The 14,422-nt window shown below is 41.2% G+C and overlaps 1 protein-coding gene across 1 annotated transcript in view; it reads left to right on the top strand.

Moving 5' to 3' along the window:
- GPR149 (G protein-coupled receptor 149) overlaps positions 1-8,882 on the top strand; it is a 28,146-nt gene extending 19,264 nt beyond the window's left edge. Inside the window, exon 4 of the mRNA XM_050902401.1 lies at positions 8,158-8,882. Within this exon, the coding sequence (XP_050758358.1) occupies positions 8,158-8,730 (573 nt within the window). The 3' untranslated portion in view covers positions 8,731-8,882. The remainder of the gene's footprint in view (positions 1-8,157) is intronic.
- Positions 8,883-14,422: the final 5,540 nt, after the last annotated feature.

The following is a 14,422-nucleotide window of genomic DNA, read 5'->3' on the forward strand; positions in this document are numbered from 1 at the left end:
GAGCTTCTGTCCGTGCTGCACCCATACTGCAGGGGGTCCCTAAAGGTGCCATATGCATTATTTGTGGAATATTAAGGGACTTTCTGTTGAGCTCATTTACTTCAGCCCCAGACAACTGAGTACAGAAGTTCTGGTATGTAGATGCAAGCATTCTTACCTTGGATGCCTCTGTTGCATTTTCTGTTACTAATTTGCTCCAGATAAAGGTCTGTCCACACCGGGCAGGCCAATGACAAATACTGGTTTTCAGGTCATCTGAGGTGAGCTTGTCTATTCTTGTCATACCCTATTAGCTCTAAATTTACTGCAGTCAGCTTCTCAAAGGGCAAATCATTGCAGTAATTAATTTTACTGCAGCTAATTTTTATTTTTAGGGAAGTAGAACACTAAGCCTCTATTTTAAAATAAACAGAAAACACATTGTCTCTGGAAAAAAAACGTCAGGATCCTTACTGGAAACGTTCTAAAAATAGAACTTTTCAGCTAGAGCTGTATTCCACCGAAGTAATTAGGAATGCAAACTCATTAGAACTTTATTTAGATTGCTGATATTTCTGTTTGGGAAGGCAGCATGGCCCAATGGGAGTGGCGTTGGACTGGGACACAGCAAAACCTGCCTACCACTGTGCCGTTCCGCAGGCTTGGGAGAGTCACTCTTCGTTCTGGCACCTCACATCCAAGCTCTCCTACCTTTTCCAGAGACGAGATACACACTCTAGTATGATCTCTACTTCGCTGTAACACCGATGTTACACCTATCTTACTATTCCTGGGTCTGTGATTCATGACATTTGGAAATCAGGAATCATGAGGGGCAGTCTACAAACTACCTTGTGCTTGAGTCTGTTGCCCAGACGCAGGTGTGTAGAACCAGTTGAGATGCCTCAGGGCGTCCCACTTGGCCTCCAGCTGCTGCTTCAGGAGGCTGTGGGTCTCCCATTAGTCCTCTGTTATATTGGAAAGTTTTTTGAGGATATCCCAAATCCTCTGTGGCATCTCTGATGGCACTAGACAACCACGTCTGGGCAACTAGTTCAAACTTTAAATGTCTGAGTACGCAACATTCTTGCATAGTCAGGGAGGGTAGCTCCTAACTTAGGTGCACTGGAGTATCCTCCAAACAAATTTTTTTCTTCCCCTAGATCATTCTAGGCTCTTAGGCATTTCCTTTCTTCCCCCAGTTAACCTTTTTTTTCTCCACTGGCCTTTACCATATTGCAACAGCAAGTTATTGTCTTTAAAATCAAACTGAGCCGTGAGCTACGTGAGCCACCATTCAAGTCATGTGGCTCTGAACAGTTTATCTTTGATTTGAGTTGCTAACAAGCGTTACCTAGCTAAGGATCCACTTCTGGAACAGAGTCAGCTTTGTTCTCAGGAGATGAAGTATTAATTGATAACCGTGTTTGGAGAATGGAGCTGTTCATGCTTTCCTTTCCCTGCTATGCAGTCATCTGCTCCCTGAAACAAAAAATTACCAGGAAATCCTGGGAAATGTGTGCTTATCCAGACTGGACAATGGTCTCTGCAGGTGCTAAGCACTGGAGAACTGGGACCACTGAGTTTAAGATCCTTGTAACAGGATGAATCCAGTTATACTTAATATAAAATGTGAAAAGTATGTAGAAATGTTTGGTACTTCAAATATTAATATGTTAGCCTTAAAGAATTTCCAGGCTTCCTCTAGCAGAATAAATTTTTGCTCACTTGTAAACTAGAGTTTTAAATTATTTTGAACATCACATGTAAATACATCAGAAACAGTATTCAAAGTTGATTGCAGTCATACATTCCTGACTTTTCTGTAAGTGCCCAGCTCTGCAAATTGCTGATCAACTCCTGCAGACACTAAAGGGAAGCAGAGGGAATGCCATACACCCTTGGGAGGCACTTACCAGCATGCAGAACAAGGCTCTGCTTTGGCAAGTGATGAAAGTAAAATTTTCTTCGCGTGTACTTGCAGCTTAATACCCCTTTATTAATATTTCACGTAAGTATAACTATTTCATGGCAAACCAGATAGAAAAGGGTGTTTTGCTTTGGTTTCTGCCAGTTTGCAAGGAGAAATACAGTAACAGATTCTGTAAAAGTTACCTTCTCCTTTCCTTCCCTTCCCCCTCAAAAAAGCCATAGGGATCAAAAACTTATTTTCTGTGCAGGGAAGGCTGCAGAGTTTCTAGGTTCCATAAATGGCCTTAGTAGGATCATTGAAAAACTGTAAGTCAGATGGCTCTTGGTGGGCCCTTTCTCACTGCTTTGAGCATTTCCAAATTGAAACCTTTCTGCCAGGGCCCGTTGCCCAGCCGCTGTCGAGCTCGGGTACGTCCTCTGCAGAGGCTGAAGCCTCCCCTATGCGACAATATCTTCCCCCAGTGAAGCCAGCTCAAACTCTGCTCAGGCAGCCGGAACAGGACAGGGGAGCCTGGTCTTAAACTACAATGATTATGAGGAAGGTTTGCCTCATAGCAACAACAACTACTTTCTGTCTTCTGTGAAATCTGGAAGGTGGATAATTTAATTTAATAATGAAAGGGTTTGCTTTATCAATTATGCAGAGATTTCTCTGTTCAGAATGCATCAGCACTCCTTAAGGAACAAGTACATTTGTGATTTATTTTACTGTATTTTTTTGTCTTTGCTTGTGAAAAATGCATGTGCTGGTACGTGTAGCTCTCCAGTGAAATCACTGTCCCAGATTCTAACAGACAGAATTGCCTCCAGCCATCTCGGGCAGGAGCTGCAGAGGGGGTATGCCCTGTGGTAGAACATGATGGAAATAAACACTCTCCACAAAAAGTAAAGCTAGGCAAGGGAAGGGCCAGCTCCTGTTGGCAGGAGCTCATGGCAAACATCACAGCGTTAGAGATCCTGCAGCATTGCCGAATCATGAAATGCGTGTGGATATATATTAAGCAACTTTGAAAATTACCAACTTACTGATTCTGTGATGCAAACCTGCAGAAAACAGTCCTCCAGAGGGATAGCTCAGCTTTAGTGCTAGACTGCAACTTCTATGGGACCCAGCAGATATTTTGTGGTATTCAGTTGAAGCTGGCCTCAGCAAAAAAGATAGTGATTTTGGCTTACAGAATGTTTTGATTGAGGAATGCCATGATTTTTTTAATTGAAACATTTGAGCATTTCCAAATTGAAACCTTTCAATCCTACCAGAAATTAAGAAATTAATTGTAAAAAGGTAAATATTTTATATACATATATGCGTGTGTACAATGAATAAATAAATACTTGTATGTATCTGTGCATGTGTGCACACAGAGAAGAAGTATCTCTAAGTGGATATAAGAACCAGAACAGACTTGATTTTAAATCTGCTGTATTCAAGCAGATAAATGTCTGATCCTTCCTTCACCTCTCCTAGTTGAGAGTGAGTAAGGTCTCCGAAAGACAAGTCTTCCCAGGATCAGAATCATTGATAGCAAGGCTTCCTTGTCCTTTGTGGTTGCCATGGATGCCAAACTGGTATGGGATGCATGAGAGTTAGAAAGAATGCACTTCAGCTGTGGAGTGTCTTTGTGATAGTACTACAAATCCTGGTATAACTAATTCTGATAAAACAAACACAATACTGGAGTTGTAGAAAAATTTCTACATTTTATTTAGGAATAATGATAATTATAGATGTGTATCTAGTATGCTGCAAAACTGCTGAGGCACAAAAGCTGCAAAATGGCACTTTGGTTGAAAAGATAGGGTTTTATTTTATTTCACAAAGCTCTTTACCTTTATGCTAGTGCCTGATTCCTGCATGCATTGTCAAGATAGCATCAAAACGTCGTCTTTCTGAAGACGATCCAAGAAACAAGTGGCTGTAAGTTTTCTGTACCTTCCTAAAAACGTCTGTGTGGAAGTGCTTTAAAAAGAGAATGCATAGCATAAATTGTGTGGGAGGAGTTAATATGTGTATTTCTTTTAGAAACTAGGTTTTCTTTTAAATACAGAAATACAAAGCGTGTGGGCAAAAGAGTGTGGAAAGAGCCCAGTGGAGCAGTACCCTTTCAAAAAGCATTTTGGGCCCAGGCTGTTGAGAGTGAGATGGCAGACATTCAGAAACAGCACAGTGGATCTCCTTCTATTTTCACTGAAGTAAGAATGAATCATGACCCTTCTACAGCTGTGGATGCTCTTGTTCCTGCTAAAATAATGCAGAGATGAGATACAGGAACCTGGATGGATGAACTGAAGGCTGCTGTTAAGCGTTACTCAAATTGCTTCCTCTTCCTACTGCTTTAGAATTAAATTGCATTGTAAGGCTTAAAATCAGAAAGCTGAACTGTAGGTGACAATGGAAGATAAAATACTTCTTCACCCGATGTACCAGTATAGTCTGGTTTGCTAGTAAATTCCTATTTATTGCCATGGATGTGTCATAAGAAGCAAAAATGAATATTTAATAATGATATCAAGGACAAGATAAGGGTGACATTCTGTTCTCATTAATAGTAATTCGTAGTGAAAGTAATTCCAGTAATAATCAATTTTACCTGGCTATACATAAAACCAGAAATGCATTCTTCCCTCTTTTGGGCTAACTGTTTTTATTCATAGCGTTTTTCTGTTGGGCTGCTTGACTCTAGAGCGAAGCTTGCAAAGCAAGCACAAGGCGGGTGACAGCTCTGAACCCAGGAGGGAGCCTGCCTGTGGTGGTCGGTGCCCTGTGCATTGCTAAGGAGCGGAGGGGCTGGATCCAGTTCTCGGTCGCTAGCCCCTTTCTGGCTCTGGTGCAGAGTCCTTTCAGGTACTCTGGCTGCAGAGGGATGGTCGCTCTCTGTGGCCACAGTGTCTGCCCTGCAGCGTGGATCACAGAAGCCTTCCTGGGGCTGTGGCACTTTCGGGCTGGCCAAGGTAGTGCTAGTTCCCCTCAGCACTTAGTGGTGAATTTTCAGTTCAGTGGCTCACATCTCTCCTCGGGCTTTATTCCTGCCTTCCTCTATCATGTAATTCTGGGGTTTGGTTTAATTTTTAATAAACTCTGCTTAGTATGTTCTCTAGTGTCATGTAAATGCTGCTTACTTTTTTGCAGTAATTAGTTGGATTTTTTTAAGCTTTGAGCATTTTGCATTGATGATGAATGGGTTTCTTTCACACACACACGTACTTCGTCAAAGCTTGCAGTTAATAGTCTAGTTTCCTTGCAACTCGGTTGCTGCACTGAGGGATTTGAAGCTGTGACTTGAAAGCTGCTCCCTGCAAGGGCAGTGGTTACTAGGCAGGCGCCTGTCACAGTCATGAGTGCATGGCATTATGATGCACAGTTTGCAAAGAGACAGATGGATTCTCTACTCGTAGAAACAGGTGAAGGTGTCTGTAATTGAACAATATTTCTGCTGGAATTGTTCTAGGGGAAAATGACGTAGTTTACTGGCATGCTGGTTAGTGGCTGGGAAGTGGCATAGAAGACTTGGTATATCCTTTTCACTTCTAAAAGTAAATACTGATTTCTCAACAGAAAACAGACTTTCAGAAAGAGCCACTAAATCTGTGGTCATTGGAAAATTTCTCATTCTCCAGAACAGTAGTATTCATTCCAGCGAGTGAGGATTACTCATTCTCCCTCCACGTGCCTCAGACGTATCCTCCATCTTCTTGACGTTCAGTCTGACAAATCCACAGTTTTATTAAGTAGAACGTAATCTTGCACTGAAGTAACCAGTTCTTATTTAACTTTTTTTTTCATACTCTTTAGATGTCTTTCTGTATCTAAGTGCTGTTTTAGACTGTTCTTCAGACTCTGAGCTTGATTAACAGCCAGAAATGCAGACACTCTTAACAGACCCTGCAAAGCACTTTCAGTGTTGATTGCAGAAACTAGACAGGGGGCTGGAAACAGAGTTGTAGGGCTTGTATCCAACAGAAATGCCATTCTGAATGTGTGTTACCAAAATTGGTAGGTATCCAGGCTCTTATCTATTGTGATATCCAAGACGCTAACCTTGTGCGTCTGTCTGTGCTGCTTAGAACAGTAGGCTTTGCCCACTTGATCTTACCCAGAGCTGGATTTGTTGCTCTATCCTCTAGTGGCCTTAGTAAGTGTATGGGATGGAAGACAAGTGGACAAGAGCTTCCTCAAGCTGAGAAAACAGTTATTCTCACATCTCTCCTTTCCTGGAGGAGTGATCCTAATTACTGATTACTACAGAAAATGTAAGTGCCAACACCTAACTGTGCTTTAAAAAAAAGCTCCCTTGTCATTGCTTAAAGGCTGCTGGTGCTTACCCTTGGAGAGCCACCCTTGAGGGAGCCCCTGTACCTGCCATGGCTCTGTACTCGAACAGGGGCCAGGGGCTGGCAGTGAGCTGCTGTCTTCTAACATTCACCGATCTAGGACTTTTGCCGGCTCGATGACACAGCACAATAGCTGCTTCTGTAACTGCACATTGGAAGAACACTTGAGGACCATTTTTCTCTGACAAATCTATTAAGGAGACTAATACAACTTTGATTTCCTTCTAGCAGGGCAAGCCAGCTCTTGGGTTTTGTCAGGCAAATTCCTGTGTTGAAGGACCACGTTAAGTCACAGTCTGGCAAGATTTTTCTACGCAATGAAACCTAATTTCCTTTTCATGCTCTTTAGTGAAGGTGAGGTAATGTGGCACTTGATTTAGCTGTGTGGTGGTAAAGTTGTGCCTAATTCGACAGAAGTCTCATCACAACAGTTTCCTTTAATAATCAGCAAATAATTGCCCTTCCCAGCTCCCTATGAACAATTCCACCTTTCCAATCGGTATCCTAAACTGCTCTGTTTTTACTCACTTTCTCAGTTTTACTAGAAAGGAAACATTAAACAGAACTGGTCCAAGTGGAAGGGGTCCTTTCAGTGCTGAAATAATGCTAGCACTTCTGCATACTGCCAATTATTAGACCTGGTCTTTCTGTCACTCCTCCTTTTCTTCCTCTCTCTCTATTCGCGTAGTTTGCACAAGACAAGTCAGTACCCAGGAGGACAATATTGGAGCTTCTGCTTCAGAGGGTGAGCTCAGGGCATCCCCCTGTAACTTGCCTGGGAAAGACTGGTCCTTTCCAAAGCCAAGGGTTTCTGCGGTTTGTCTCTTGGTTGCAGGTAGATTAATCACAACACTCACAAATGAAGCGGCGTATCCTGCTCTTCTAGACAGCTGTCTCCCTCTTTCATCTTAGCCCTCCCTTGCATGGACAGGAAGAAATGTGAGTGCTATCTGAACTCCTTAAATGCCTCAGACGTACACATCCTGATAAATCAACTGTCATTTTTTCACCTCATGCATTGATTGCTGTAATACTGTTTCTTATTCCCAAATCATGCAGAAAGTTACATGCCACTAAGGAGGGTCTCTGTGCATGTGTCTGTGTGTGTATAGAGGAAGGACAGGGGAGGATGAGGTTTGGGCTGGTGATTTGCCCTGCCAGGCAGCAGGAGCAGGAGGTAGGGAGGAGTGATCGGGAGGTAGGAGTGGTGCTGTAAATCCTTATTATAGATTTCCGACTGACACCGTTGAATGAACATTATTTCCACTATAAAAATAAAATGCACAAAAAAGTTCCTTGAGTACTATCTGACAAGTAGTTTTGGAAAGTTCAGCTTGGTAGCTAAGCCACCTAACTTTAGGCACCTAATTTAGTTAAGACTGATTAAGACAGGGTGCCCAAGAGAGACAGATGTTGTCAGCGTAGGGTCCTGGTTTTGAACAGTCCTCTGGTGTGATTTCTCTCCTTTTGGTCACTGTATGAGAAGCTTTAGGAGATCAGTATCTTGATCTGTTTTAAGCAGTGTGAAAACACTTTTAGAGGTGCCTGTGAGTACTAGCTAGAGGGCTGCCTGTGAGTACTAGCTAGAGAGGTGCCTGCTAGTGCTGGCTGTCTTGTTGTGGACTGGCTGCAATGAAACGTTAAGTGTAGACTATTCTAATAAAGTGTGTGTGTGTGTCCGTAAGCTGTAGACGAGTCACAGTCACTTGGGACTTCACTTTTTATACTAAAGTGTATAATTATAAAACACTTTGTTCTACTCTTTAAAGTCATAAATACCAGGTTTCTAAAATACTGAAAGGAAAAGTCTACAACAGTAAAATAAGTTAACAAACTAAGCATAATTGGCTTATTTATAATGGATTCTAACTTCAAAAATTAGCATTAGATAATGGTCGTTCTTTCTCTTTTCAGCGATCAGGTGGGGCCTTAGCTATCCCTCTGTGTGCATTTCAAGGAACTGTCTCTCTTCAGGCACCCACAGGAAAAACGCTCTCTTTATCTACGTACGAGGTAAGCACTGAAGGGCAAAAAATAACACCCACGTCAAAGAAAATTGAAGTATATCGATCTAAAAGCGTTGGTCACGAGCCAAGCCCAGAGGAGTCTCCTAATACATTTGCTGACACAAGTGTTAAAATTCATTTAGAGGTACTTGAAATTTGTGACAATGAAGAGGCCCTGGATACTGTGTCAATCATCAGTAATATCAGCCAGTCCTCCACACAGGTAAGGTCTCCATCCTTACGTTATTCACGGAAGGAAAACAGGTTTGTCTCATGTGATTTAGGGGAAACTGCCTCCTACTCCCTCTTCATACCATCAAACAATCCTGACAGCGATATTAACATATCAATTCCAGACACTGTCGAAGCTCATCGGCAGAATAGTAAAAAGCAGCATATGGAAAGAGGTGGTTATCAGGAAGAAATACAAATGTTGAATAAAGCATACAGAAAACGGGAAGAAGATGGCAACAGCAATTAAAAGGCATTTAATCTAGACGTTTAAACTGATTTGACAGACATTGTTCCTCTTGACTCAAGTTACCATAGCAAATACAATGTCAACTGTTTTTTCTTAACATATAAATTAATTTTATTTGGGTACAGTGTTAAACAGATTGAAACTTTGGATGATATATGGATGGGATAACAAATACTTAAGTGCTTTACAGCTTTGCATAGTGAATTTCAAGTTATTTATATATCTTTATTTGAGGAACACGTGTGTCTAAAAGGAATCCTAAATAAAGTCTTAAAAAACAGCTTTGGTTGCTTGTTGGCACTGGGTGGTCTGTCTGTTGGAACCTGCGGAAGATGAGGGAGCAGCTCCCCAGGTGTGAAGTTACAACAGTTTGGGCTGACTTGCAATTCTGCTCTTACTGATGTGCCAGACTTGAAACATTTATCTGAAAAAATGTAGCCCAAGCTTAAGACTAGCTCATTTAGTTGACTAAGTAGAGGATTAAAAGATATGTAAATGGTTTAATTTTCTACTGCTCTATACATGATTCGTATGTAATACCTGTGTAAGTGGCCATTGTATAGACCTTTGAATATAGTGGATGAAATGTAAGCATGCACATTTTGTAAATAAGACATTGTGAAACTTATGAATGTTCTCATGGTTGACATCTCTTTGATCAAATGTGACAAATGTTGGTTAATTTTATGCCAGTTACTCTGAAGAGTCCCCTTCTTTGCCTCCATGATCTCTTACCAAGTTAAGAAGTTTCCCAGCCTTACAGAATATTTGCAAGTCCATCCAGATAAAGGCAGCATTTGAAATGTTTGAAGAGCTAGGATGTCAAAATTAATTTGAATAATTCTTCATGTCTGAGTTGTCCCTAAGCAAGGAGTAGTTTTACAATGTCGTCTTCCTCCTCAGGGCCCATGTGGAGCTAATACTTTTGTCAACACAACCACGAGAGCGGGTGTAGCTTGCGGATAGTTGCAGGAGTCCCACTGGCTCACAGCAAGAACACTACTGTTTTTTCTGCCATATATATTCTGTCAGTAAACCTGTCATCACTCCTCTTTGGATGGGCCCTCGTGCTTTAGATCTGAGTCAGGAGCTGGGGGTTACAACTGATTTGTGACTCCTTAGGAGAGGGGAAAGGAGCTATTCAAGGTGGCCAAACTTAGAGACTGAGCTTAGACATCGACCACAAGAGAGTGGTCTGGTTACCTAAAATGCATTTTGACTGAGAGCTCTTTTTCTGAGGGTTTGTCATTCATTTCAGTTAAACAGAGGTAAATATACTCTCAGGACTTTCAGCAGTTTAATTAAAAATTACACTGCTTCTTTAAGGAATAGATTTAATTTCCAGTGGTATGCATGACGACATAATCATTTAGGTGTCTGCAGTCACCCTGTTTTCCACTCAGTGGGAACATGCAAGGGAAAATAAGCACAGCCCTATTCAGGATTCCTTTATGGGTTATGAACAGACAGAGCAAAAGGGCCAAATACTATGTCCGCACTCAGCATTCGGTACAGAGGCATGAAAACAAGCAGACTTGCCTTCTTACTTCACCAACATAAATCAGGCCTGCCATTGCAATCAGTGGGGCTGTGCTAGTGTGACAGAGATGTAGCACTGAAGAAAATCAGGGTCAAAGACTGCAGGTTGCTGTGATAGAGATGGATCACTCTGCAAGTTGTGCTTTCTGTATGCTGCCTTTCCAAGGTGAAAACAAGGGCTCTCCTAAGATTGCCTCAGGGCTCTTAGTTCTGCTAAGATGCTGTGTTATATTTCAGATTTAACAAACTACAGTAGAAGGAACAGTCAGTGTTAAGTCTATTGAATAAATCTATATCCATACACATAGAGCAGAGAGACACATTCTGCTGTCTCTGAATATGTTGCTTTTCTTTGTGTTATGTAGAAGGAACGCAGAAGGTGTCTTTATAGCAACAGACGCTCTCGATCCAGATAAAGGTGGCAAAGTCATGATGGAGCATGCAGTCCATCACAACTTTAGTTTGGTCAGGTGTTCTGTTTTCCCTGGAAGTGATTTGGACTATGTTAACAAGATTACGTGCTGATGTGTTAATCTCTGATGGATATATTTACAAGGGTTAAAATTTGGAGGCATTAAAATTCTGTGTAGCTGTGACCCAGAGCTTAACCTAATTGTGGAGTGTTGTCTTGCTGCTGTAATAAAACATAGATTTTATTTAATGAGTCTGTAAATTTGATAATATACAAATGTCCTATTTTATTTTTTGCTCTAAATGACTCACATCATTAAAAAATTTAAAGTGTCTGAAAACCCAAGTTGTAATTATTGAGTAGATATCAGCTCTTTGCACAATGCCCCGGAAAACTTGCTGTTTGAGAAAATTTGCTCCTGGTTTGTTTATTCACATAAGTGTTAAGGTGTCTTCATTTATCATTTGGACTTAATTTTTAAAACAATTCTTTTATAAGAGTTTTTAAGGAAAAATTTTTTCTTCCTCCTCTGTTGTTTTGTTTTTCCCCTGTCTGACCTTTTAATGTATTTCAGTGACAGCTTGACATTTGAGGGCACAGTGTTTGTCAATGACCATTTGAAGCTGACTTGAAAGAGACCTCATCTCTGTTCAGACACCACAGCAAGTGACTGAAAAAAAACCCTTGGAAAATGTGACTTGAATCAGCACCTGGGCTTCCCCTGCTCTTAGGACATGGGGTGTTGAATAATGCAAAGGATAGAAAACAAGAAACTGGGAAATAATTTTTGAGGTAATCTTTGGTAAACAGTATATCCAGTGGGTCAGAGTTTCTTTTGAGTGGCACTCATGTACACTGAGAATAACGTTACATTAACAGTTACAAGAAAAATAAATCTGTAATACGCGGGCAGGCCAAGAATCCAAATGCTCAAAGGATTTGCTTCTTGCAATAAAGATATAGCAGTGCTGAACTGTAAATTTTCTATACTAATCTTGATAGAAAATATATCTTACAGCATCATACTATTTCAAAATACAGTAATATAATAGAAAAAAATGTTACTTATACGTTATTTTACCTTTATAGATTTGGGGTTGATGCATAGATTCTGGAACATGATTTCACTTCCCGGTATGTATCACTATAATGATTTCCAAGATGAGTGTTTGAGTGTTATGTTCCTCTCTCTTAATGAATTTTGCAGATTTAGATGTCTCAGAGCAGAATAAATTCTGCTTTTCTAGACTCCAGCAACAGCTCCTGTAAGAATTACAGTACCCATATCTGTATACTCCTGTATGTTGTACACTCTATGTTTTATAAAACAAACTAATTTTGAAGACCTTCAGTCCTTGCACAAACAATCTTTCCTCAGAGAGACAGTCCTATTGACTGCAGTACCGTAGTGTGCAATAGCAAGATTTACTCACTGGATTGAGAGCTGGAACGTGGGATCCTCTTTTATTGTGTCCCCCCCTTCTCAGTGTTTACCTGACGTGTTTCGTGTTTCCTCATTAGGAATTTGACTTCAAGGAATCTCACTTCGAAGTACTGAAAGGAGAACACTTATCTTCTGTCCTCTTTGAGAGCATGCTGCTGCTTAGAGACCGTTATGTACAGATGCGTTACTTTACATCATGATAGTGTGCTACTGAAGTGGATGAAAACTGAATGTGAACAGTGATTAAAAGGAGTTGAAAAGGCCCAGTAATATGCAAACCACTGAGATCATATCAAGATACATATCTTTTCATACATATTAGAAAATGATCTTTACATGAATAGATGCACATTTACTATCTTTCCAACATCTAAATCTAGAAATCTACTAAAAACATTTGAATTTGTAATGTTTTCTTTAGAATGTGTGTTTTTTTTGCAGTGTTAAAAAGACATGGCTGAAATGCAGTAGCTACATGCATGCATATGGCAATCTCTTGCACTAAAATCCCATTTATTCCAAATGTGTGCACTGCTTAGGTATCCAGATACGCTATCATGGAGAGATACTGGATCAAACAGAATAAATCTGTTAAGTCACCCGAGTGATTCAAGGTAACCCTAGAACATTTTTCTTCAATAATTTTAAGGGGATACAACAGACAAAACGAGCTTTCTGATAGCTTGCTTGGGCATGCAGAACCTAACACAAGGTGCAGCAGCATGTCTTAAGTCAGGCGGCAGCTGAGAGTGTGGCCACACACTTTGCTGATGGGATACGTACCGTAGGGCCTGGCTGGTGGTACGTCTTGCGGATGGTCACCAGGGGCCCTTTCATTCCAGGCTTCACTGGTTTCAGACTCACATGAGACACGTTTCCTGTCCTGGTATATCTAAATAACAGAACTAGAGATAGTAATTGCCCCAATTTATATTCACCTAAAGAAGGCGCAGAAGGCAAGCTCGTGTGTGTGGGTTATGTCGTGCCAGTGACATGAAAGTTCATACCTGAGCAGCAGGATGTGTTTTCCCAGCTCGTATCCTACCCCCTCCATCCTTTTGGAAGGACTTGTGCCATTCTCCCTTGTTTGGCCTGTATAGGTATGCCAGTGACGTATTTCAACAGGGGATCTTTTAACATTTCTTAGATTTCTGAGAATTTATTTTGTGCTAATTTTCTTTGGCTCTTTTCTACTCCCTAGTTGGTTGTCACTGGGAGACTTTGGAAGAATGCTGTGAAATTACTGTTAGTTTATGTAGGATGACGAATGCAAGAAGTCCTGGAGTGTGCTTCCCTAGTCTGCATTAAGCCACAGATGCTGGATGAGAAGAGGAGAAGTAAGGAAGAAGTATATTTCCTCCTAGATTTCTCATTTCTCTCCCACGCTCATTCCTGTAATTTGCCTTTCAGATGATCTTCCTCAGTATCCTCCGGTCCTTGTACTCCCTGTTCTTGGTCCCCTCCTTTTCCCTCTTTTCTCTGGGTAACCTCACCCAAAGTTCAGCTACTCGCTGTGCCGATGACTCAGAGATCTTGCTCTCTATTCCTTACTTGCCTCTTTATTCAAATTAAAATCCGAGCTTCTCTGAGATTTCCTTGTACCTGTAACTGGGTATAGCTAAAAAAAGACCACATGATGTTTCTTGCACAAGCCCTCCTGTGCAAGACCGTGGCATGATGCTGTGCCATTTTGTAGACGTACAGATTAGCTGTGGGTGAGTTGGGAGATCCATACAGGACACTGCGGTGCACCCCCAGTCTCGTCCCCAGCGCGGTGCAGTTCGTCCTTGGAGGTCAGCCATCTGCCGCCTGCTGCCGTGATCGCCAAGAGCTCCAGTGGCTGCCTTGTCGTTCAGGTCCATCACTTGAGGTGTCTTTGAGTAAAAGGCTACAGATGTATGCTATGACGAGGCGTTGTCATTTTGGTTTGCATGTCTTAAGGCCATGGAAATAAGCGTTTCCTTAAGCATGGAAAAGGATAAGCCTAGCAGCAAGACAAGTGGCTACCTGGATGCATAAAGCATTTTGTGACGGGAAAGGAAAAAAGGAAATGCAGATCTTTAACTTGAGCACCTAGTTCTTATTTCTTTACGTAGCCAACTGCGGGAGTTGTTGGACTAACTAGGTGAACAGTAGGCAGAGTAAAAAAGAGAAAATGGTTTCCTTTGAAAGAAGCAGTCCTTTACCTGGAAGAAGTTTGAAAATCAGTATGTAACATTGTATTTCAGAGATCTGAATGCTAGTAATTTTTAAACGAATGTAAATCATACCAACAAAGAAGAAAAGGCGAATATGTA

The sequence above is a fragment of the Gymnogyps californianus genome, chromosome 10 (genome assembly GCF_018139145.2).
Source record: "Gymnogyps californianus isolate 813 chromosome 10, ASM1813914v2, whole genome shotgun sequence".
Lineage (NCBI taxonomy): Eukaryota > Metazoa > Chordata > Aves > Accipitriformes > Cathartidae > Gymnogyps > Gymnogyps californianus.